This window comes from Lampris incognitus, chromosome 2 (assembly GCF_029633865.1).
Source record: "Lampris incognitus isolate fLamInc1 chromosome 2, fLamInc1.hap2, whole genome shotgun sequence".
In the NCBI taxonomy this organism is placed as follows: domain Eukaryota; kingdom Metazoa; phylum Chordata; class Actinopteri; order Lampriformes; family Lampridae; genus Lampris; species Lampris incognitus.
In genome coordinates, this window is record NC_079212.1 from 5,129,124 (window position 1) to 5,155,347 (window position 26,224).

Here is a 26,224-nt window from a genome sequence, read left to right on the forward strand (position 1 = left end):
TTTGGAGTTGATTCTGACTCTGATTCCTTGTGATGGAATCAAGCGAATCAATTCTAAACTGATTCCAGTTCCAAATGAAAACCAACACAAAAAGGTAAACTGTCCAAAAAAACTTGTTTTATCAATACTTGTCCCAATAGCATGTATATATCCCAATATTTGGGTGCAACTCAATATGCGTTTGTGAGTAATGTGAGCACCGAGGGTGTCTGAGTCCCTCCTCCCTCCCCTCTTGTTCTGAAATGGATCAGAATAAGGGAATCAAACACAGATTAGGCCTAAATCAGAACGAATGAATTAAATTAATTATTGTTTAATTAAATTAATCAAATTAAACAATATCTGTGGCGTTGAGTGTGAAGTTGAGTTTGTAACTGGAGTCGACTAATTCCATTTAGTTTTAGAATCGATTCTCAGAAGTGACGTGATGGAAACGAGAATTGACTCTTTTGAAGTTGACTCTTCGTCACTGCCTTCAGCTGGGGTTAGGGCAGCATATACAGAGGTGCACATAACTGGTGTGCAGGTGCACGTGCACATTCATTCATTCATTCATTCATCTTCAGCTGCTTCTCCGGGGTCGGGTCGCGGTGGCAGCAAGCTAGGTAGGGCCCTCCAGACGTCCCTCTCCCCAGCAACGCCCTCCAGCTCCTCCTGGGGGATCCCAAGGTGTTCCCAGGCCAGATTGGCCATGTAATCCCTCCAGCGAGTTCTGGGTCTACCCCGGGGTCTCCTCCCAGCTGCCCGGAAAACCTCCAAAGGAAGGCGCCCAGGAGGCATCCTGATCAGATGAACCACCTCAACTGGCTCCTTTTGATGTGAAGGAGCAGCGGCTCTACTCTGAGCTCCCTCCGGATGGCCGAGCTCCTCACCCTATCTCTAAGGCTGAGCCCAGACACCCTACGGAGGAAACTCATTTCAGCCGCTCGTATCCGCGATCTCACCCTTTCAGTCACCACCCAAAGCTCATGACCATAGGGGAGGGTTGGAACGAAGATTGACTGGTAAATTGAGAGCCTCGCCTTCTGGCTCAGCTCCCTCTTCACCACAACGGTCCGGTACAACGTCCGCATTACTGCTGATGCTGCACCAATCCGCCTGTCAGTCTCCCGCTACATCCTACATCCTACTGCAGGTGCGCACGCGTGGCCAAAATAAATGATGCGCAGCAGATGATACGAAAAGAGGCGCTTCTGCGTGCCAACATTTTTGGGACACACTTAACTGAAGCAACAGATTTTCTCCACGTATCGTTGGTAAGAAAGTCACGATGACAAATGCGTCAAGTTTAATAGTCAGTTGTTAATCGTGCAGCGTTTAGCCTTCGTTCTTGACCAAGTGGATGCTGTTTTTTCCAAGTTGGCAAGGTCAACTGTTAAACCTTGAGCGCCAGCACATAGTTAGCTAACGTTACAGATAGCTTCACGTGACGTTTTTCCCCCGGTTGTAGGATTTTCGTCCATTCATCAAAATGTCCAGGAAGCAAGCTGCATTACGTCATTACTTTGGTGCTGCACCACCTCCAAAGAAACGCCAGACTGACCCTGTGCATAAAAAAAAAGTGTATTCGTGGAGAAGTGGCTGCAGGAAGTAGCCTGGCTTACCCGCCATCAGTGCCGCATCCTTGCCTGGAGTGGCCCACATCCGGATGCCGTCTGGGTTGGTTTTCACATGGCTTCGCATTGCGCTCATTTGCATAAAGCTGACTTGAACTCGACTTCTATCCCACCCATTTCCTCATGTCGCATTCAATTTCTCATCACATCCTTCCCCAGCATGCTCCCGCCCCGTCTCCAGCTCTCAACGGCAGTGGCGCCCCCACAAATGTTTCATAGGGGGGGGGGGCAAATGGGGCCACTGAAAATCTTGGGGTGGCCCACCAAAACCAAAAGCCATGACTGAATTTCAGGAATTCTATGATGCTGTTGTAGTATACTGTATAGGCTAGTGGAAAACTGTCAATATGAGAGTTAAGAAAAATATACATTATTGATTTAAATGAACAGCACCTAATGTGAGATATCAGATAGACGCATGTTATGCATAATCAGAAGCATATTCTGCATATGCGACTCGTGGTTGGGGGGGGGCCAGCGGGGGGGCCAGGGATAGTATCAGGGTGGCCGTGGCCACCCCTGGCCACCCCTTGGGGGCGCCACTGCTCAACGGGGGTCTTAATGAAAAACACTACGTTCTAACGGGCGTCGCACTCGGTGGCTGTCATTTTTAACTGCAGTTGCGGCATTTCGCCGTCGCCGGTGTGGTGGCGCTGTATCGTAATCAGCACAGTGCACCTGGAGAGGCGCTGCCAAAACTGCCATGGGGGAAAAAAAGGGCTGCAATTTTCCAGAAGTTTCCAGTTGTGAGAAGTGTAAATGAACAGCAAAGTCTTTTACGTTGTATTTACGTTCAGCTGCACTGCAAGAGGGCCCACGCGAACTCGAAATGCAAACAACAGCTTATGTTATATTTGATTTAATTTTAAACAACTTTGCTGTTAAGTGTGTAAATTAACACATCAGCGTTTATGTCGTGTTTAATGTTGAACAGGGCACCTTTATTTTTTTTAAATCATGCTTTAACGTGATAATTGTCCTTTTATTAAATCATAAAATTATTAGAACTCCTAAAATACGTTGCTTGTGAAAGAAAAAGTGTTTGCTCGAGCCAGCTGAAGGCACAGTACACATGCACGTGTGCGCGCATGATCAGGATGGTGCTACCTCCACCTTGATTTGACCCAGGACAAACCCTGCTGTGATATTATATGATGCCCTGTGAACCTCTAACTTTCGGCAGAATCAGTGCTATGGTCACGGTGTATGATTCATATACTATACCTTGGCTATAGCACTGACGCACAGTGTCAGTGTGATGCAGTCGTTTCACAGCAAAGCTGTTTTGTGTCCTTGGACAAGAGAAGTGCTATACAAATGCAGTCAGTTCGTTCAGCAGCAATTTCTCATTCTATCTCTCGCTCTGTGTTATCCTCCGTCTCTCTGGTGCTGGTGCTCATGCTCTCTCTCTCTCTCTCGCTCTCTCTCTGTAGATCCTGACAGGAGAGGACTGGAATGCTGTGATGTATGATGGCATCATGGCCTATGGAGGGCCCATCTTCCCAAACATGGTGGTGTGCATTTACTTCGTCATTCTGTTTGTCTGCGGTAACTGTATCCTTTCTGCTATGTGAAAATGCAGCATTGTTTTCCTATCCACAGGTGCATAAAGATGCACATTGAGTATGTACAGCCAACCGCCTGTAGGAGTCGATGTTCATAATGGTGGGACACATTTCCGCCTGCCGCAACACTCGTGTCCCAATGCTGGGGTTCACCGTTTGAACCCTGCAGGATTCAAATTGTATTAGTCCACTATGCCGACCAGGCACCCCCCCCACCACCACCACCATACACACACACTACAATTTTCACAAAACGTAGTTTATTCCACAGGTGTCCGGGTGGCGTAGCGGTCTATTCCGTTGCCTACCAACACGGGGATCGGCGGTTCGAATCCCCGTGTTACCTCCGGCTTGGTCAGGCATCCCTACAGACACAATTGGCCATGTCTGCGGATGGGAAGCCGGATGTAGTGTGTTTCCCGGTCGCTGCACTAGCGCCTCCTCTGGTCTGTTGGGGTGCCTTTACGGGGGGAGGGGGACTGGGGGGAATAGCATGATCCTCCCACGTGCTACGTCCCCCTGGTGAAACTCCTCACTGTCAGGTGACAAAAAGTGACCGGTGACTCCACATGTATGGGAGGAGGCGTGTGGTAGTCTGCAGCCCCCCCCGGATCAGCAGAAGGGGTGGAGCAGCGACCGGGATGGCTCGGAAGAGTGGGGAAATTGGCCAAGTACATTTGGGGAGAAAAAGGGGGGGGGGAATCCATAAAAAAACACCAGTTTATTCCTTAAGTATTTGCCATCAGACATCCTGCTCAATGTCTTCTTGGCTATCGCTGTGGACAACTTGGCAGGAGGCGGTGGCAAGAAGAAAGTTGAGTAAGTTTTAAGGCGTGACAAAGGGATCATGAAAACTGGTGCTACACAAATATAAATATGACTCGTGGTGTTAGACTGCTAATGCACTTGAACAACGGGATTTCCCTGTCGGCACGAAGACGCAGAGGTACGGTTGTAAACTTTCTGATTCAGACCAAACCAAACGGCATCCCACAATCGACCGGTGCTTTCTTTCATCTCCTGGCGTTTGTCTTTTCAGGGAGAAAAAGGAAGAGGAAGAAGAGTGGGATGAAGATGAGGAGAAAGAGGATGAAGATGCAGGGGTAGGAAATCTTTCTTAAATGAATTGTCTCAAACATTTCTGAGCGGTTAAGTGCAAAATAACAAAACAAAAGACAGCTTAATTTTTGTCGTTTCTTCCTCTCTCTCTCTTTCCTCCCTGTGTGTAGAATGACGAAGATGATTGGCAGGAGAATGAGGAGCTGAGGGCCATTGAGGGACTTGAGGGTGAGTCCAGTGGTTATCAGACCTCATGGAAAGAGACCGGCTCACGTTAATTTGTGTGTCATAACTTTAACATGGCACGGTGGCGCAGTGGTTAGCTGTCACCTCACAGCAAGGAGGTCCTGGGTTCGAACCCCGGGGTTGTCCAACCTTGGGGGGTCGTCCCGGGTCGTCCTCTGTGTGGAGAGTGCATGTTCTCCCTGTGTCTGCGTGGCTTTCCTCCGGGGGCTCCGGTTTCCTCCCACAGTCCAAATACATGTAGGTCAGGTGAATCGGCCGTACTGAATTGTCCCTAGGTGTGTATGTGTGTGTGTGTGTGTGTGTGTGTGTGTGTGTGTCGGCCCTGTGATGGACTGGCGGCCTGTCCAGGGTGTCTCCCCGCCTGCCGCCCAGCGACTGCTGGGGTAGGCTCCGGCATCCTGCGACCCTAATTAGGATAAGCGGCTTGGATAATGGATGGATGGATAACTTTAACATTCGCTATGTCATTTATCGCAGGAGTTGCTCCGTTGAAGCCCGACTTCTCCGGGCCCAAAGAAAAGATCGTCCCTATCCCCGATGGAAGCTCTTTCTTCATTCTTGGGAAGAAAAACTGGTGAGCACTGTCATTTGGTTGTGTTCACTGTGTTTGCATGTTTCAAAATGTCTCCCAATCCACACTGAGAGCAGACTGCAGCCGTTACACGCCCCTGTCCTGCAGCTGCACCACTGTGAAAGCAAATTAAAGGAGCATTTCACCGATGGCTTTGTGCAAATCCTCACTGCTTACGATATTGACGGAGGAATCATTGTTCTTGTGCAGACACAGTAGGAGAGGCTCCGTGCTCGCAGCCTCTCCTACTGTGTCTACACATACAAGAGTGCAGCGTGTGCCAGCTTCTGTATAGTCGTCCATAAAATCCATCCCGCTGATGGTGCACGACGTCATTTCCGCCGTTGGAAGTGAAGCCGGAGACCGTTTAAACGATGGCAGTGGTGACAGTATGCTCCGTTTAGAATGGGACCGTTTGAAACGAGAAGAGGGCAGCATCGACAACACGAGACTGTGTGACATCATGCTGTCAGCAGAACCACTTGAGGCGGCTTTGCCGATCATAAAGAATCACATGTTCAGGTCGACATGGCTGGGATACTGTTATTTACAGAAGAGCTCACACATGTCAGTGGTTCCTGAGGTGGTGAACGGTTCGTGTGTACAAGTATCGGTGAAGTGGTAACGACACTTTTCCTGTGAAAATGACACCCCTTGGAACAAACTTTCAACACTGTTTTGTGTACAATTTTCCATTGTCCCCATTGCAAATGATAGGGGTCTAGTCTTGTTGGGCAAGAACTTACTGTCCGGGCATTCGGGTAGTGCAGTGGTCTATTCCACTGCCTACCGACACAGGGATCTCCGGTTCGAATCCCCATGTTACCTCCGGCTTGGTCGGACGTCCCTACAGACACAATTGGCCGTGTCTGCGGGTGGGAAGCCGGATGTGGGTATGCATCCTGGTCGCTGCACTAGCGCCTCCTCTGATCGGTTGGGGCACCTGTTCAGGGGGGAGGGGGGACTGGGGGTAATAGTGTGATCCTCCCACGCGCTACGTCCCCCTGGTGAAACTCCTCACTGTCAGGTGAAAAGAAGCAGCTGGTGACTCCACATGTATGGGAGGAGGCATGTGGTAGTCTGCAGCCCTACCCGGATCAGCAGAGAGGGGGGGGGGGGCAGCGACCAGGACGGCTCGGAAGAGTGGGGTGATTGGCCGGGTACAATTGGGGAGAAAAAGGAGGGAAAATAAAAAAAAGGAAAAGGAAAGAAAGCCGAGCGAAACTAAGCAACGCTGTAGTTCTTCCATCCGCCAATGGCCGTCAGGCTACGCCAAACTCTGTTTGACCACTGCCCCTTACACACAAAAACAGTCAGGATAAAAGTGCATATGTTTTCTTATGCCGTCCGTGTTCCAGATAGATGGAGATGAGGTGGAAAACTGGGAACTTCTCACATGTCCATGATATGTATTTTGTCTTGAGTAAAACTGATTTCTGTTTAATTTTTTCCATTCTCGTCGTCTTTCCCCCCAGCCTGCGAGTGGCCTGCCACAACCTCATCCATCACCCCTACATCACCAACTTCATCCTCATCTTCATCATCCTCAGCAGCATCTCGCTGGCTGCTGAGGATCCAATCAAATCCCACTCATTCAGGAACATTGTAAGACCACCATCACCCCACACACACCCCTTTCCTTCATCAGAACCCCCCCCACCCACCCACCCAGCCCCACCACATGCACCCCTTTCCTTCCTTTCATCTCCTTCAGCCTTTTCATGTGTGACTGCCAGCGACTGCTGCTCATACTGAGTTTGATGCTGGAGCGGATCAGAGGCTTACATGGTTTCTGTCCGCAGGTGCTCGGCTATGCTGATTATGTATTCACGTCAGTGTTCACAGTGGAGATCATACTGAAGGTAACTGCTGCAGTCAAAGTGGCTATGGCTCTATAAATACTACCTAGTACTACAAGTTATTTTAAACACAGCACTGTTGATTCAGGTCACTGTGAAAGTGCAGACAAAAGTGAAAGGCTCCTATCACACCAGAAATTGGCAGGGCAGGCGTTCGGGTAGCGTAGCGGTCTAGTCCACTGCCTACAAACACGGCAATCACTGGTTCGAATCCCCGTGTTACCTCCGGCTTGGTCGGGCGTCCCTGCAGACACAACTGGCCGGCCATGTCAGCGGGTGGGAAGCCGGATGTGGGTATGTGTACTGGTCGCTGCACTAGCGCCTCCTCTGGTCGGTCGGGGCGCCTGTTCGAAGGCGAGGGGGAACTGGGGGGAATAGCGTGATCCTCCCACATGCTACGTCCCCCTGGTGAAACTCCTCACTGTCAGGTGAAAAGAAGCGGCTGGCGACTCCACATGTATGGGAGGAGGCATGTGGTAGTCTGCAGCCCTCCCCGGATCAGCAGAGGGGGGGCCCAACGGCCCCAGTCCACACAGCATCCAGATGTGGGCCACTTCAGGCAGTGATGCGGCACTGATGGTCTTCTTCTGGCTCTGACAAAATGGATGTGATCCTGAAGTGGCCCACATGTATAATAGCAAATATGGCCCAAATCAAATGTGGGCCTTTTTTGGCAAAGCTACGGTGCTCTGGGCAACATGTGATCTGGATGTGACCCTGAAGTGGCCCGTGTGGTAAATGGTGAATATGACCCAAACATCACAAAACAAATATGGGCCACCTTTGGCAAATATGTGGCACATGCGGCATTGCTATGGCTTGGTTCTGGCCCAGATCTGGCAAACAGGAGCGGACCGCCCAAGTGCCATCATTCCACGCGGTATGTGGGCCGGATGAAAGTGTCGGGTCTGGGACGGGTCTTTTGCTATTTGGGGGAGGTCAACACAGTCAACACAGCTCGATTATTGGTTACAACGCAAGTTCGCATGTCAAAGTTCACCAAAATCTGAACTGGACGGGACGGCATTGAGGCGAATCCGCTCCGCGCCTGAAAGTGAATTTACTTATCGTGATGAATCCATTAAGATTAATTGAATTCGCTGTGAAATTTTGGGTTCACCACTGCTGGTGTGACCGGGGGCTTAACCCTGTGTACTTGACTAAGCAGTTTCTTCACACAATGCGCAACATTTTTTCTGACTTAACTTTTTTGCGTCTCGTATCTAGATGACGGTTTACGGGGCATTTTTGCACACCGGTTCCTTCTGCAGGAACGCCTTCAACCTTCTTGACCTGTTGGTGGTCAGTGTATCTCTCATGTCATTCTTCCTCCAGTGAGTATCTACTACTACTACTACTACTACTACTACTACTACTACTACTACTACTACTACTAGACTACTTTTGGCTGCTCCCGTTGGGGGTCACCATAGTGGATCATCTGTTTCCATCTCTTCCTGTCCTCTGCATCTTCCTCTGTCACACCAGCCACCTGCATGTCCTCCCTCACCACACCCATAAACCTCCTCTTTGGCCTTCCTCTTCTCCTCTTCCCTGGCAGCTCCATATTCAGCATCCTTCTCCCAGTATACCCAGCATCTCTCCTCCACACATGTCCAAGCCATCTCAGTCTTGCCTCTCTTGCTTTGTCTCCAAACCGTCCAACCTGAGCGGTCCCTCTAATATACTCGTTCCTAATCCTGTCCTTCTTCATCACTCCCGATGAAAATCTTATCATCTTCACCTCTGCCACCTCCAGCTGCACCTCCTGTCTTTTCATCAGTGCCACCGTCTCCAAACAACATAGCTGGTCTCACAACCATCTTGTAAACCTTCCCTTTAACTCTTGCTGGTACCCTTCTGTCACACATCACTCCTGACACTCTTCTCCACCCACTCCACCCTGCCTGCACTCTCTTCTTCAACCCTCTTCTGCACTCCCCATTACTTTGGACAGTTGACCCCAAGTAACCCCAAGTATTTAAACTCATGCCTGAGAGAGGAGGAGAGAGAGGTCACTTCCTCCATCATCTCTACGGATGAATGATGGATGTGTGAATGGGTGGAGGCTGTGCTTGTAGTACACGCTAGCATTCAGCCTAAGTGAGCTGTTTCATGGTTTCCCACACACGTCCTACTCTACATGGCCTCTTGTTTGCACTCTCACATTGTTGTTGACTACTTGTTGTTGATGTGAATCCTTTGTGTTGTTGCTCCCAGTTCAAGCGCCATATCTGTGGTCAAGATTCTACGAGTGCTTCGCGTGCTCAGGCCTCTTCGAGCTATCAACAGAGCCAAGGGACTCAAGGTACCAATCAATCAATCAGTGAATCAACCAACCAGTCAGTCAATCAGTCAATCAATCGATCAATCCTCTTCATCCTATATTGGAGAGTCAACAGTGTTTTGACAGAATAACGTGTTTGCTCTCTTCCTGTGTGCAGAACGTTGTGCAGTGTGTGTTTGTGGCCATCCGAACCATCGGCAACATCTTGATTGTCACGTCCCTCCTCCAGTTCATGTTTGCATGTATCGGAGTGCAGCTTTTCAAGGTGCGCAGACCTTTTTTTTAAAAAAAAATTTTTTTTTTACTACATTATTTCCCTCCCCATTCCTATTTACATATAAAACAGGGCTGTGACTCAGCAGTGTGTTGTAAATGACAGAACATCTGTCCGTGTCACAGGGCCGATTCTACAGCTGCACAGACGAAGCCAAACACACCCCTGATGAATGCAAGTAAGTAGTTCTTATCGTGTGTACCTCTCTCTACGGTTAACGGTAGCACTTAACGGTAAGGCGGACTTTACTAAGTGTCTATAACTGGTTGTTGATTACTTTATTCACGGTTAATAACTCGTTTATTAATGCACTGTACACCCTGGTCACCGAGAATACTGGTCTCTGATTGGCTGGAGGGTGTGCGTTAAATTCATACGCTGGCCATGAATTTGCTGTGTAACCATAGCAACACGCCGAATCTTTAGCAAACCCAGTTAACGTTCAAAGTCAGCTTAGCGGCTAACTTTTTCTTCCTAACCATTTAATTCAGAGTTCAAACTGTTCAACAAGGGCGTCCGGGTGGCTTGGCGGTCTATTCCGTTGCCTACCAACACGGGGATCACAGGATCGAATCCCCGTGTTACCCCCGGCTTGGTCGGGCGTCCCTACAGACACAGTTGGTCGTGTCTGCGGGTGGGAAGCCGGATGTGGGTATGTGTCCTGGTCGCTGCACTAGCGCCTCCTCTGGTCAGTCAGGGTGCCTGTTCAGGGGGGAGGGGGAACTGGGGGGAATAGCATGATCCTCCCACGTGCTACGTCCCCCTGGTGAAACTCCTCACTGTCAGGTGAAAAGAAGCAGCTGGTGACTCCACATGTATGGGAGGAGGCATGTGGTAGTCTGCAGCCCTCCCCGGATCGGCAGGGGGGGTGGAGCAGCGACCAGGATGGCTCAGAAGAGTGGGGTAATTGGCTGGATACAATTGGGGAGAAAAAGGGGGGGGGAATCATTCAACAAAAAATAATCAGAATCACAATCAACTTTATTGGTCAAGTGTGCCAAAGCACATGAGGAATTTGACTCCAGTACACAGCAGCTTCTAGCACATGCAGACATCACTCACACACAAAAAAGAGAAGACAAAACAAGAAAAAACAGAATAAATGGACATTGGAGGCAAACATAAAGTGCTTAAAAGCTTAAGTGAATGCTTTTATTTTATTTCTTTGGTAATTATATGAAATTTATGTAATTTATATATGAAAGTCTCCATTCTCTAAGAAACTGTTTGATTAGACAAAGATAGATGGAATCCTGTGCCAGCTATATTTTGAAAACATGCTGCAGAAGACCCCCCCACACACACACACACACCACTTCTTCCTAAGAGCCTCGTGAGCGCACAAATTGATTGACAGCAACTAGGGACCAACAGAGATGCCAAAGAACTCCCCTGATTGGTTGATAAGGAGCGGGTACAGAGAACGTGTTCTGTCCGTTTGCAGCACCTGGGGCAGCCACAGAGACCGCATGTTTTTCTTTTTCTCGGTGCCTCTGCTTACTTGAGAGCCATCAGGATGTGGAAGGAGTTTGACCAAGGGCGTCACGGTGGCCCGGTGCTTAGCGCTGTGGCCTCACAGCAAAAAGGTCCTGGGTTCGAACCCCAGGCCGTCCCAGGTCCTTTCTGTGTGGAGGTTTGCATGTTCTCCCCGTGTCTGCGTGGGTTTCCTCCGGGCGCTCCAGTTTCCTCGCACCATCAAAAAGGCATGCATGTTAGGGTTAATACTCCTGCCTGTGCCCCTGAGCAAGGCAATAGATAGAAGAACTGGAGTTGGTCCCCGCCCGGTGCTCCTATACAATAGGATGATTACATGCAGAGAACACATTCATTTTAACCAAACAACTGTACAATGACAAAATAAAGTGGTTTTCTTTCTTTCTTTCTTCGGATATTTTAAAAAGTGTTCTAACTTAAAATCCGTGATAGACACTTAAACCTCTACCTGACCTCAGCCCTGAACTTAACTGACCTTAGCCCTGAACTTAACTGACCTCAGCCCTGAATTAAACTGACCTCAGCCCTGAACTTAACTGACCTCAGCCCTGAACTAAACTGACCTCAGCCCTGACCTTAACTGACCTCAGCCCTGAACTTAACTGCTGTAACTGTCGTTGCAATTGCAGCTGTGCAAAAATTGACTTTTGCATATGCATTGCACAACATGTTCTAGTCGTGACCCAGAAAGTCTTTTTATTATTGCATTACAACATCTTTTTTCTGACATATGACACATTAATAAATGAGTCATCAACCACCATCAACAAAGTAATAAGTAACCACCTGTAAAAAAAATATACCTTACCATGAAGTGCTACTCGTTTGGCTGTAACAAATAATAATGAGATTTATAAAAAAGACTGTATTTCTGTTCTCAACAACCATCACAAACATAAAGTGTGAGTGTGTGTGTGTTCATATAATTTTAGGGGTACCTTCGTGGTTTATAAAGACGGGGATATGAACCACCCCATGGTCAGAGAGAGGATTTGGCAAAACAGTGATTTCAACTTTGACAACGTGCTGATGGGGATGCTGGCTTTGTTTACCGTGTCAACATTTGAGGGCTGGCCACAGTGAGTAGCAGTGTCACAGTCTACGTCTTGGGCTATGAGGGTACAATGATTCTTGTATTAACGGCCACAATATGTGTCCTCGCTGCAAGCAGAGAGATCTGCAGCTTAAGAAACAAGCAGAGAGATCTGCAGCTGGAATAAACAAGGCTGCAGACGACGAGACTCAGCTTTCAGTTTTAGGATGGGATGTTCTTTGTTTGGAGGTTCAACTTTACGAAAAAGGAAAACGTCACCTCTTTCTGCTGCTTCCCACAGGCTGCTTTACAAGGCTGTGGATGCGAACGCCATCAACCGCGGCCCCATCTACAACTACCGTGTGGAAATCTCCATCTTCTTCATCATCTACATCATCATCATCGCCTTCTTCATGATGAACATTTTCGTGGGTTTTGTCATCATCACGTTTCGAGAGCAGGGAGAGGCCGAATTCAAAAACTGCGAACTTAACAAGAACCAAGTGAGTTCTTTTTCCTAAGTGTGTGACTTCACCCCTCAGTGAACATTATTCATGTCTCCGATGAAGCCGGAAATACTCTCGACTCCATCTTGAACCCACCCCTCCCTTTTTTTTTTACTTGCCCTACCCAGCGACAGTGTGTATACTATGCCCTGAAAGCCCAGCCCATTAAGATTTACATACCCAAGAATCCATCCCAGCTCAAATTCTGGAAGATCATCAACTCCAGCCAGTTTGAATATGTCATGTTTGTGCTGATTCTGGGCAACACCCTCACCCTCGCTGTTCAGGTACCTCTTCACGCCGACATATCACATGAAAGCATCACATTTGCGTACCTGCCAAAACTGACAGGGTTATCCAAGGTATATTTTATCTAGTTGTGTAATTATATCATCATCATAAAGTCGTTATCATAAAACAGGTGCACTCATGCGGAACAAGCCGTAGAGCAGCATCTAGGAATGTGTGTTTTGGGACTTAAACAAGATGAGATGTCTTGGTAAGCTTGTCTTTTTTTGCAGTGAAGAGCTGTTTCTTACATATTTTGACACTGCCCTTTCTCCACCAGCATTACGAGCAGTCCAAAATGTTCACGTCCATCATGGACATCCTCAACTTGATCTTCACCATCGTCTTTACCGTGGAGATGGTCATCAAATTGCTGGCTCTCCGGGCACACGTGAGCTTTTCCACTCTTTCGTCTGAGAAAGCGACACCCGCTGTGACATCTGTGGCCTTGGCCCGAGTTATTCACAAGACTGTAACGCCGCCGTGTTTCTGCTTTATGTCTTCGTAGCACTATTTCATCGACCCTTGGAATTCGTTTGATGCTCTGATTGTGGTGGGAAGCGTGCTGGACATCGCCGTTTCCGAGTTTAGTGTGAGTTGGTCGGCAGTGTCGTGTCTGTTGGTGTAGTAAGACAAAGGTTTAACAAGTTCCTCTTATGTGTGTCGTTATTTCCCCTATGTTGATGTTGTCATGACACACACACACACACACACACACACACACACACCAGAACTTGCATTGAACCTGATTTCCATGCTCTTTCGTCACTTTATTCTCTACGCTGTAAAAAATGTCTGTAGATTTTACAGTGAAAAACTGTCAGACCAGCGAGACGCCGTGTAAAAAAAAAAAATGTTAAAAATACATTTTTTTAACAAATAAAAAATGTATTTATTAAAAAATATATTTAACATTTTTTATTAAAAAATGTATTTATTAAAATAACCCTAACCCTGAAATTAAAATATTTTTACAAAATTAATATATATTAAATATATCGGCCAAAACAATAATTTTTATATCTCTTTTCTGGAAAAAAATACATTACTCCACCATTAAATACCCTGGCATTGTTTTTATAATGGAAATATGCCGTCAATTTCAGTTTTTTTTACTGTAAAAACAACTACAATCCTTTTGCCGTAATAGTAGAAAAATTCTATCATAATTATTACCGTAAAGTACTGGCAACTACAGCTACCAGTTTTTTACTGTAAGCCATTTTTTACAGTGTAGGGGGAATCACTGTATAGCGTTAATTCACTGGTTACTCATTTGAGGAGCTTTTAAATGTCTTCATTAATTCCTTAATATGACATAATCTTACCTTTGTTTTTTCCTCTCTTACCCTACATGATGTCTTCATCTACCGCTGAACCTGTTTAACGCTGATCCAGGGAGGAGGCGGACACGGGGAGGTAAGAGCCATAAACAAACCCAGACGTCTTGCTCGCTCGTCTGATTTTCTCCTTGCCAGAGTTTTAATTGAATTTTATTGTTCATCCCACTTTATTCTCAGTCTTTAGTCTCACAATTAAAATGGTTTCTGCGTCACTTCAGTGTACTCTGAGGCTTCAAGACCGAATGTCTACACAATGTGAGAAGCCTTCACAGGCCTCCTGTTCACTTGTTCAGTTCTTGTAACGCACTTCGTCCTCAGGGTAAAGGAGAAAGTGGGAAAGTGTCCATCACATTTTTCCGATTATTCCGAGTCTTGCGACTGGTGAAGCTGCTCAGTAAAGGGGAGGGTATTCGAACCCTCCTCTGGACTTTCATCAAGTCCCTGCAGGTCAGTCCTCTGCCATGCAAAGTAGTCCCGTAAGCCTTTGAATGACTAATGGTGTTGTTATACCGTACATGGGTGCGCCTGATGGTAACTGTGCTGCTGGTTTGTTTGCTCCCAGGCTTTGCCGTATGTCGGCCTGCTCATCGCCATGATCTTTTTCATCTACGCTGTGATCGGCATGCAGGTGGGTCTGTCTTATAAATGCAAAGTCGAGGGTGTCTGGGTGGCATAGCGGTCTATACCATTGCCTACTAACATGGGGATCGCCAGTTCGAATCCCCGTGTTGCCTCCGGCTTGGTCGGGCGTCCCTACAGACACAATTGGCTGTGTCTGCGGGTGGGAAGCTGGAAGAAAAAAAGACGAAAAAAAGGGAGGGAAAAAAATAGTTGTGGAGAAGTCATTGGCGTCATTGCTGGAAAAACAGTGAATGAACTGTAGTATGACTAGTCACGGTAGACAGACGTAGGAGATGATCATCTTTTGGCGTTGTTAGTCTCATCTTTGTAAAAAAAAGTGCTCTGTTCTTTTACCTTGCAGACATTTGGAAAGGTGGCCATAGATGAGAGCACCCATATCAACAGGAACTGTAACTTCCAGACCTTCTTCATGGCAGTTCTGCTCCTCTTCAGGTACGTCAGTCTCACACATCCACATCCTTCAACTCTGATCGTTTTGCAGTCGCTATAAAACAATAAAGATGTAGACGACGAGTGTAGTAGATGTCAGTGCATACTGGTTATGATGTCAGTAAAATGATATCATAACCCAGTGGTTCCCAGGGGCACGAGGGTAACATGGCGGGGGTACGTGAGGGGTGAGAAGATGCTGACGACGTTCAAGCAGAATCAAATGTATTGAAAAGTACACGCTTTTCCAATACATCCATCCATCCATCCATCCATCCATCCATCCATCCATCCATCAATCCATTATCTAAGCCGCTTATCCGAACTCGGGTCGCAGGGATGCTGGAGCCTATCCCAGCAGTCATTGGGCGGCAGGCGGGGAGACACCCTGGACAGGCCGCCAGGTCATCACAGGGTGCGCACACACACACACACACACACCTAGGGACAATTTAGTACGGCTGATTTATCTGACCTACATGTCTTTGGACTGTGGGAGGAAACTGGAGCCCCCGGAGGAAACCCACGCAGACACGGGGAGAACATGCAAACTCCACACAGAGGACGACCCCCAGGGTTCGAACCCAGGACCTTCTTGCTGTGAGGCGACCGCACTAACCACTGCGCCACCATGCCGACTTTTTTTATTTACCCCCCCCCTCCCTTTTTCTCCCCAATTGTACCTGGCCAATTACCCCACTCTTTTGAGCCGTCCCGGTCGCTGCTCCACCCTCTCTGCTGATCCGGGGAGGGCTGCAGACTACCACATGCCTCCTCCCATACATGTGGAGTCGCCAGCCGCTTCTTTTCACCTGACAGTGAGGAGTTTCACCAGGGGGACGTAGCACGTGGGAGGATCACGCTAATCCCCCCAGGTCCCCCTCCGCCCTGAGCAGGCGCCCCGACTGACCAGAGTAGGCGCTAGTGCAATGACCAGGACATATACCCACATCCGGCTTCCCACCCACAGACACGGCCAATTGTGTCTGTAGGGACACCTGACCAAGAGCGCCGCCTTTCTAATACATATCTCACAAAAAAATGTAAATTTTAACAGGAGCACATAAATTTTGTCGCTGGTTTTCAAATTCATTATTTCACTGTGGCAGGGAATCATTTGCCATATCAATTACAAGATATTTCCATTTACCCAACGGAGGCATGACCGAAAAAGTTTGGGAACCACTGTAACTGATATGCATGATGGCAACAACTACAAAAATAAGACCCAGGTTTGTAAAAAAACCAAACTTATCCTTTAATGTCTAAGACAAGATTTGCCTCGATATCTCAGTTGACCTCCTTCTCTCTGAATATCTCCAAGCCTCCTGTCACCCTTATGTTCTCCTAATACCTGAACAGTCTCTCTCTCTCTCTCTCTCTCTCTCTCTCTCTCTCTCTCTCTCTCCAGGTGTGCCACGGGCGAGCAGTGGCAGGAGATCATGTTGGCAGCATTGCCGGGCAGACGATGTGATCCCGAGGCTGACACGGAGCCAGGGGAGGAGTTCAGCTGCGGCAGCAACTTGTCCTACATCTACTTCATCAGCTTCTTCATGCTCTGTGCTTACCTGGTGAGACGAACCGGGGCAGATTACCGGTTCCATTCACACCCCTTTTTTTTTTTCCTTTCCTCATTTAACTCCGAGACTAAGAGGTGATTTGTTTGGAAAGCCAAACACTTTCCCTCCTGTAGTTTCATTTTCAGTCTGAGGTAGCGCTATATTCGAGTCGGGTAATGGTTTATAATGTTTTACACATGCGGCTGATGTCAGACTAAAGAGAAAATGATCAGAAGTGGGTGTCTTGATGCATGATCCATAATCCCGGTAAGAAACTCAAAAAAGGTTGAATCAGTTCATCTGGACACCACGTTTATTGACAGATACGTTTCATCTCTCATCTAAGTGACTGCAGGTGTCCCCACCCTTATAAACAATACAGTGTCTAACGACCGAAACCAACGACCAGTTTCATATGCAAATATGGGTGTGACCACTAACTAGAGTTTCGATGGCCATGTGTACTATTCACAGAGGGTTGGGGAATAGTTGCAATCACAGCCTTGTAAGATGGTGGCAGATGTACTCTTAGCCCCCCCCCCCCCCGGTTCGGTGAAGGTCATTCCCTCTTCACATAGATGGCTTCTTTGCCTTCCTGTTCAAACCAGTGTTCCTCCCTATCAAGGATGTGCACATCCTCATCCCTGAAAGAGTGGCCACTGGCCTGTAGAAGGTGTAGACTGTGTAGTCCTGGCCTGACATGTTAGCGCTCCTGTGTTGTGCCATCTTCTTGGCACATCACTGCACCACCTGGCAAGAAGGATTGCAGTGACTTGCACATTGGGGAAACTAAACAGATGCTGGCCAAAAGAATGGCACAACACAGGAGAGCTAACACGTCAGGCCAGGACTCCACAGTCTGCACCATCTACAGACCCGTGGCCACTCTTTCGGGGATGAGGAGGTAGACATCCTTGATAGGGAGGAACGCTGGTTTGAACGATTGAACGGGGAGTCGAAGAAGCCATCTGTGTGAAAAGGGAATGACCATCCCTGAACCGAGGGGGGGGGGGGGCCCTAAAAGTACATCTATCACCACCAACTATTCTGGGAATAGTACACATGACCATCGAAACGCTAGTTAATGGTCACACCCATCTTTGCATATGAAACTGGTCGTTGGTTTCGGTCATTAGGCAGTGTGTTGTACTGTATTGTTTATAAGGGCGGGGGTGCCTGCAGTCAGTTTAGACTGAGGAGGTCACTTAGTTGAGTGATGAAACGTATCTGTCAGTAAACGCTGTGTCCGGATGAACTGAGTCAACCTTCTTTGATCAGAAGTGGGTATTGAAAGCTGCTATGAAGTTTCTCATTCATCAGTCAGTTTAGTTTTGATGCCTCTATACGACTGACACGATGAGACCATCAGCACGATGGTTAGATATTGCAAAATGACTCCAAACGCTTGTCTATGGATCAGATTCCCTGCAAAGTCTGACTGAATGATTTATTAAACGCACACGGGGCGTATAACCACAATTAGAAAACATTATCTCATAGCTGTATATCTTACAAACAGTTGTTTTTCCAAGACACGACTACATCTATCGATCTTCTCCACTGCGAATACACCAGCTACCATTATGATGAATGTAGATCTTTGCGACCATGCTAATTCGAAATGAAGTCGTTCCTTTGCGAAACACTACCACATTTTTCCAAGGAGGGCAAAAAAGCTGGCAAAAATCCAAGGCTCCCCATGACAGCTTTAATACAAAAATGGCGAGAGCAATTCGAAAGACTTTACTGCTCTCCTCTGCCTCAGTGAATTCCTTTTTTGTTCCCGCTATCTGTGTCATTAATGTTTATGTTAGAAACCCTCATCTCTGTTATTTCCACCTCTTTGACAGCACCTTCACAACAGCGATAAGGTGCATAGAGATTGATCATTTGGATCTGAAGTGGTTCGGGCGTGTCTTCACGGATGTTGGATGGATTAACACACTCCCACGTCCTGCAAATTATGGAAATTAATGACGAAAACAACACCAAAACTGGCTCTAAAAGAAAAGAAAATGGTGATATTATTGTGACTTGCAGGCTGTTTTGAAATGTAAAACATGAGAAACGGAGGCTACTTCCATTGTTGACCTTGTGTACGTGAGGAAAGGTGTGTAATTGGAAGTATGAGTAATTGAGAAAAACACAAGGAAATGGAAAAACGGATTAATTTGAGCTCTTGTTGTTGCAACGCTATAATGATATGATTAATTTTTAAATGTTTTTTTTTTTTGGCATTTTCTGCCTTTTTATTAGATAGCGATAGTCGAGAGAGACAGTAAAGGCAGGGGAGAGAAAGGGGATGAAATGCAGCAAAGGGCCTGTGCCGGATTTGAATCCAGGCCACTGCGGTAAGGACTCAGCCTTATGCGGTACACACTCTGCCAGGTGAGCCACTGTGGCGCCCTCGTATGTGATTCGTTTTGTTTAACTTTTGGGTTCATTTGTCTTAAACGAATGCAAGTCCTTGATAAATCCTCCTGTACCAACCCTGGACTTCGACGTGAAGGAGCCCAGCTGGAAGGAGATCCAGGAAGTGGTCAAAAAGGCAAGAACAAGCTCAGCCCCACGACTGAGGAGTGGGGTGCCCTCCACGGTTTCAAGAACTGCCCAAGGCTACTCCATAGGCTCTGGAGGATCTTGAAGGTGATCTGGAGGAGGGGCAAGGTTGCTCAGCACTGGAGGTGGGTGGAAGGGGTGTGGATTCTGAAGGAGGAGGACTCAAAAAACATCGATCAATTCAGAAACATCTCACTACTCAGTGCTGAAGACTAGATATTCTTCAGCGTTGTTGCCAGGCATCTGACTGACTTCCTCCTGAAGAACTCCTACATTGATGCCTCGGTCCAGAAAAGAGGGATCCCAAAGGTACCAGGTGTCTGGAGCCCACAGGAGTGGTACACAGCTTATCAGCGAAGCCCAGGAGAACAAGGGGGACCTGGTCGTGCTGTGGCTGGACATTGTAAACGCCTATGGTTCCATACCCCACAAACTGGTGGAGGTTACACTTAACTGGCATCACATCCCAGACAAGTTCAGAGACCTCATACTGGACTACTACAAGAGCTTCAGTCTGAGAGTCTCCTCTGGATCTACAACATCCGAGTGGCACAAGCTCGAGAAGGGAATCATCACTGGATGGACCATTTCAGTGATCCTTTTTGCGCTTGCGATGAACATGCTGTTGAAGTCTGCTGAGGTCGAGTGCAGAAGACTGCTCACCAAGTCTGGTGTCCGTCAGCCACCAATCAGGTCTGCTTGCAACAGCACAAGACTGGGAGCTGAAGGTTGACCTGGGGAAGCAACTCAAGTTCCCAGAGACTGTCGCTGTAATAGTGCTGAGGCCAGATATGGTACTGCTGTCGGAGGCCTCCAAGCAAGTTGTCCTGTTGGAACTCTCTGTCCAGTGGGAGGATCGCATTGAGGAGGCCAACAAAAGGAAGGGGGCAAAGTATGCTGAGCTGGTGGAGCAGTGCCCCCACAACTGGTGGAGTGCAAGGTGCGATCCCATCAATGTGGGATGCAGAGGATTCGCTGGCTGGACCCTATAACATGCTAGGCATCACAGGGGCCAGCAAGCGCAGGGCCATCAAGTTGGTCACCGAGGTAGCCGAAGTGGCCTCAAGGTGGCTGTGGACCAGGAGAGATGATCCGTGGGTTAGGTAGTGCTACCTGGACACAAGCTGGAACTTGTATATATATCTGAAAATTGTTGTGTTGTAGTGTTGTTATTCTATGTTAAGTACACTGAGAGAGCCACGAAACCGGAGTCAGATTCCATGTATGTGCAAACCCACATGGCCAGTAAACATGATTCTGATTCTGATTATAATCATAACCCCGTTCCAGCCTGAAGTCCTCTCGGTGTTTTTAAAAGCGGACCACTACCACTATGTCACCATTTGGGAAAAAAATGTTGTAACACATGCGTGCAGTCAGTTTTATTATCACTCCCTATATCTGCTGTGCATGTTTTGTGCATTCATGTAAATACTGAACGGCTGTCTCTGTGTGTCCTTCTCAGATCATCAACCTGTTCATCGCCGTCATCATGGATAACTTTGAGTACCTGACCAGAGACTGGACTGTACTGGGCACTCACCACCTGGACGAGTTTAAGAGAGTGTGGTCTGACTACGATCCTGAAGCCACGTAAGGGTGTATTTTGTTGTTTTTTTTCCCCTCCTTCTCATGTACTTCTCCTACAGCCATGTTTTCATTTCTACTTTGCTTTCTATATAAATCACTTGACTCACTGTGGCGTGGGTCCATACAAAAGATTTGTATGAGAAGGCGAACGTTCAGATACACAACCCAGCTTCAGTGGAGTGGGAGGAATCACGATATACGCCCTGTGGAAGTACAGTGTCATGGATTCAAAGTTTTGTTTTATGTTCAGTTAAAAAGTTTACCTTAAGGGGCGTCTGGGTAGCGAGGCGGTCTGTTCCGTTGCCTACCAACACAGGGATCGGTGGTTCGAATCCCCGTGTTACCTCCGGCTTGGTCGGGCAACCCTACAGACACAATTGGCCGTGTCTGTGGGAGGGAAGTCGGATGTGGGTGTGTGTCCTGGTCGCTGCATTAGCGCCTCCTCTGGTCGGTCGGGGTGTCTGTTCAGGGGGGAGGAGGAACTGGGGGGAATAGCGTGATCCTCCCACGCGCTACGTCCCCCTGGTGAAACTCCTCACTGGCAGGTGAAAAGAAGCGGCTGGTGACTCCACATGTATGGGAGGAGGCATGTGGTAGTCTGCAGCCCTCCCTGGATCGGCAGAGACCGGGACGGCTCGGAGAATAGGGTAATTGGCCGGGTACAACTGGGAGAAAAAGGGGGAAAGAAGCCAAAAACAAAAAAAAGTCTACGATAGAAATGTCCATTTGATAATCCAAACTACATACCCACTTTCACCCACCACATCTTTCCTCTAATGCCCCTCTCCACTGCATGGTACCTGGTATCGGCTTGACTCACCTCAACTCTACTCGCTCTTTTGGGTTTTCCATTGGGCAGAAGTGAGGGATGGTACCTGGTACCAGGTACTTTTTTTGGTACCACCTCCGTCGAGGTTCCAAGTGAGCTGAGCCGATACTAAAAGGTGACATGAAAATTCCACTATAAATAAATAAAATTAAATATAAATGAATGTATATTTATTTAAATATAAAAAATCTTATAAAATAAACAAATAAATAAAAATCCATCCATTATCCAAACCACTTATCCCGCTCTCAGATATAAATAGAATGTAAATAAAAATAGATGAGTATAATATAAATAACATTTATTTATATATATTTAAATATAAATAAATGTTATAAAATAAACAAATAAATAAAAATTCACACCACTTATCCTGCTCTCAGATATAAATAGAATGTAAATAAAAATAGATAAGTACAATATAAATAAAATTTATTTATATTTATTTAAATATAAAAAATCTTATAAAATAAACAAATCAATAAAAATCCATCCATTATCCAAACCACTTATCCTGCTCTCAGATATAAATAGAATGTAAATAAAAATAGATGAGTACAATATAAATAACATTTATTTATATTTATTTAAATATAAATAAAATCTGACCACTCATTGGTCAGAGAGAAATTGAACAGCTGTGTTTATAGCCAGGAAATGCCAAAGCGAGTGTTATGAAACTTGTATTATAGTTGATAATCTATGTAAAAAAATTATGTGTTGTCAGAATCTCTTAGTTACACTAATATTGTTCATGTGAAGCACACATTTAGAGGTGGTCTTGTTGATTTTTTAAATGAAACACTGGTGTGGGGCGCTGGTAGACCAGACAGGAAAAACTAGTCATCATGCCCACAGATGACCAGCCGGGCTTCGCCGTGAGGCGAGGCTATCAGCAGTGGAAAACCACATCCCAACAAGTACAGCGAGTAGAGTGGAATAGAGTAGAGTGGAGTTGAGCCGGTCCCATGCAGTGGGTCATTAGATCATAGCTACGCGTCACTTAAATCGTGCGAGGTGTGTAATTGCATCAGATTCCTTGTATTGGCAAGAGGTTCTTGGTCTCTTGTAGCGGGTTTTTGTTTTTTGTTGCAGGGGTCGAATAAAGCACATCGATGTAGTCACCATGCTGCGCAGGATTCAACCTCCTCTTGGTTTTGGAAAACTCTGCCCTCATCGTGTGGCGTGCAAGGTAAGTTACTTTTATTGTTATCCTACATACTTCTTTTTTTTATATATTTCTCCCCAATTTTACTTGGCCAATCACCCCACTCTTCCGAGCCGTCCCGGTCTCTGCTCCACCCCCTCTGCCGATCCGGGGAGGGCTGCAGACTACCACATGCCTCCTCCCTTACATGTGGAGTCACCAGCTGCTTCCTTTCACCTGACAGTGAGGAGTTTCACCAGTGGGGGTGTAGCGCGTGGGAGGATCACGCTGTTCCCCCTCCCCCCCAAACAGGCTCCCCGACCGACCAGAGGAGGCGCTAGTGCAGCGACCACGACACATACCCACATCCGGCTTCCCACCTGCAGGCACGGCCAATTGTGTCTGTAGAGACATCAGACCAAGCCAGAGAAAACACGGGGATTCGAACCTGCGATCCCCGTGTTGGTAGGCAACGGAATAGACTGATGCGTTATCCGGACGCCTTTCTATCCTACAAACATGTTCCTGTATACGTGAAGTTGGGAGATAGTCACATGTAATTTGTCTTATTTTATGGTCTCGGTTCTTTTTTCAGTTTGACGTTACTGATGCATAATGGATGAAGGTTTGAATGAATTTTCACAATAAAAGACTTTTACTGGTTCCACCTGGAACCGTTACATTGGGAGCAGTGTGGTCAGGGATTGAACCGTTGCGTTGGGAGCAGTGTGGTCAGGGATTGAACCGTTACATTGGAAGCAGTGTGGTCAGGGATTGAACCGTTACATTGGAAGCAGTGTGGTCAGGGATTGAACCATTAGGTTGGGAGCAGTGTGGTCAGGGATTGAACCGTTAGGTTGGGAGCAGTGTGGTCAGGGATTGAACCGTTAGGTTGGGAGCAGTGTGGTCAGGGATTGAACCATTACATTGGAAGCAGTGCAGTCAGGGATTGAACCATTAGGTTGGGAGCAGTGTGGTCAGGGATTGAACCATTACATTGGAAGCAGTGCAGTCAGGGATTGAACCGTTACGTTGGGAGCAGTGTGGTCAGGGATTGAACTGTTACATTGGGAGCAGTGTGGTTAGGGATTGAACCATTACATTGGGAGCAGTGTGGTCAGGGATTGAACCGTTACATTGGGAGCAGTGTGGTCAGGGATTGAACCGTTACGTTGGGAGCAGTGTGGTCAGGGATTGAACCATTAGGTTGGGAGCAGTGTGGTCAGGGATTGAACCGTTAGGTTGGGAGCAGTGTGGTCAGGGATTGAACCATTACATTGGAAGCAGTGTGGTCAGGGATTGAACTGTTACATTGGAAGCAGTGTGGTCAGGGATTGAACCATTAGGTTGGGAGCAGTGTGGTCAGGGATTGAAGCGTTAGGTTGGGAGCAGTGTGGTCAGGGATTGAACCATTACATTGGAAGCAGTGCAGTCAGGGATTGAACCGTTACGTTGGGAGCAGTGTGGTCAGGGATTGAACCGTTACATTGGGAGCAGTGTGGTCAGGGATTGAACTGTTACATTGGGAGCAGTGTGGTCAGGGATTGAACTGTTGCGTCTGGAGCAGTGCGGTCAGGGATTGAACCGTTGCATTGGGAGCAGTGTGGTCAGGGATTGAACCATTACATTGGAAGCAGTGCAGTCAGGGATTGAACCGTTACGTTGGGAGCAGTGTGGTCAGGGATTGAACCATTACATTGGAAGCAGTGTGGTCAGGGATTGAACTGTTACATTGGAAGCAGTGTGGTCAGGGATTGAACCATTAGGTTGGGAGCAGTGTGGTCAGGGATTGAACCATTACATTGGGAGCAGTGTTGTCAGGGATTGAACCATTAGGTTGGGAGCAGTGTGGTCAGGGATTGAACCGTTACGTTGGGAGCAGTGTGGTCAGGGATTGAACCGTTACATTGGGAGCAGTGTGGTCAGGGATTGAACTGTTACATTGGGAGCAGTGTGGTCAGGGATTGAACTGTTGCGTCTGGAGCAGTGCGGTCAGGGATTGAACCGTTGCATTGGGAGCAGTGTGGTCAGGGATTGAACCGTTGCATTGGGAGCAGTGTGGTCAGGGATTGAACCATTACATTGGAAGCAGTGCAGTCAGGGATTGAACCGTTACGTTGGGAGCAGTGTGGTCAGGGATTGAACCGTTAGGTTGGGAGCAGTGTGGTCAGGGATTGAACCGTTGCGTTGGGAGCAGTGTGGTCAGGGATTGAACCGTTGCGTTGGGAGCAGTGTGGTCAGGGATTGAACCGTTAGGTTGGGAGCAGTGTGGTCAGGGATTGAACTGTTACATTGGAAGCAGTGTGGTCAGGGATTGAACCATTAGGTTGGGAGCAGTGTGGTCAGGGATTGAAGCGTTAGGTTGGGAGCAGTGTGGTCAGGGATTGAACCATTACATTGGAAGCAGTGCAGTCAGGGATTGAACCGTTACGTTGGGAGCAGTGTGGTCAGGGATTGAACCGTTACATTGGGAGCAGTGTGGTCAGGGATTGAACTGTTACATTGGGAGCAGTGTGGTCAGGGATTGAACTGTTGCGTCTGGAGCAGTGCGGTCAGGGATTGAACCGTTGCATTGGGAGCAGTGTGGTCAGGGATTGAACCATTACATTGGAAGCAGTGCAGTCAGGGATTGAACCGTTACGTTGGGAGCAGTGTGGTCAGGGATTGAACCATTACATTGGAAGCAGTGTGGTCAGGGATTGAACTGTTACATTGGAAGCAGTGTGGTCAGGGATTGAACCATTAGGTTGGGAGCAGTGTGGTCAGGGATTGAACCATTACATTGGGAGCAGTGTTGTCAGGGATTGAACCATTAGGTTGGGAGCAGTGTGGTCAGGGATTGAACCGTTACGTTGGGAGCAGTGTGGTCAGGGATTGAACCGTTACATTGGGAGCAGTGTGGTCAGGGATTGAACTGTTACATTGGGAGCAGTGTGGTCAGGGATTGAACTGTTGCGTCTGGAGCAGTGCGGTCAGGGATTGAACCGTTGCATTGGGAGCAGTGTGGTCAGGGATTGAACCGTTGCATTGGGAGCAGTGTGGTCAGGGATTGAACCATTACATTGGAAGCAGTGCAGTCAGGAATTGAACCGTTACGTTGGGAGCAGTGTGGTCAGGGATTGAACCGTTAGGTTGGGAGCAGTGTGGTCAGGGATTGAACCGTTGCGTTGGGAGCAGTGTGGTCAGGGATTGAACCGTTGCGTTGGGAGCAGTGTGGTCAGGGATTGAACCGTTAGGTTGGGAGCAGTGTGGTCAGGGATTGAACCATTACATTGGAAGCAGTGTGGTCAGGGATTGAACTGTTACATTGGAAGCAGTGTGGTCAGGG

The 26,224-nt window shown here is 47.5% G+C and overlaps 1 protein-coding gene across 1 annotated transcript in view; it reads left to right on the forward strand.

Annotated features, from left to right (window-relative positions):
• Window positions 1-26,224, forward strand: part of cacna1fa (calcium channel, voltage-dependent, L type, alpha 1F subunit a) — a 54,867-nt gene that overhangs the window by 12,770 nt on the left and 15,873 nt on the right. The window contains exons 16-38 of the mRNA XM_056274845.1: window positions 3,050-3,170; window positions 3,928-4,000; window positions 4,221-4,284; window positions 4,411-4,468; window positions 4,964-5,060; window positions 6,533-6,673; window positions 6,799-6,919; window positions 8,144-8,250; window positions 9,137-9,224; window positions 9,361-9,468; window positions 9,603-9,655; window positions 11,904-12,050; window positions 12,306-12,507; window positions 12,639-12,797; window positions 13,079-13,189; window positions 13,307-13,390; window positions 14,197-14,223; window positions 14,460-14,588; window positions 14,704-14,769; window positions 15,124-15,215; window positions 16,624-16,783; window positions 20,796-20,923; window positions 22,845-22,941. Coding sequence (XP_056130820.1) covers window positions 3,050-3,170; window positions 3,928-4,000; window positions 4,221-4,284; window positions 4,411-4,468; window positions 4,964-5,060; window positions 6,533-6,673; window positions 6,799-6,919; window positions 8,144-8,250; window positions 9,137-9,224; window positions 9,361-9,468; window positions 9,603-9,655; window positions 11,904-12,050; window positions 12,306-12,507; window positions 12,639-12,797; window positions 13,079-13,189; window positions 13,307-13,390; window positions 14,197-14,223; window positions 14,460-14,588; window positions 14,704-14,769; window positions 15,124-15,215; window positions 16,624-16,783; window positions 20,796-20,923; window positions 22,845-22,941 — 2,433 coding nt within the window. The remainder of the gene's footprint in view (window positions 1-3,049; window positions 3,171-3,927; window positions 4,001-4,220; window positions 4,285-4,410; window positions 4,469-4,963; window positions 5,061-6,532; window positions 6,674-6,798; window positions 6,920-8,143; window positions 8,251-9,136; window positions 9,225-9,360; window positions 9,469-9,602; window positions 9,656-11,903; window positions 12,051-12,305; window positions 12,508-12,638; window positions 12,798-13,078; window positions 13,190-13,306; window positions 13,391-14,196; window positions 14,224-14,459; window positions 14,589-14,703; window positions 14,770-15,123; window positions 15,216-16,623; window positions 16,784-20,795; window positions 20,924-22,844; window positions 22,942-26,224) is intronic.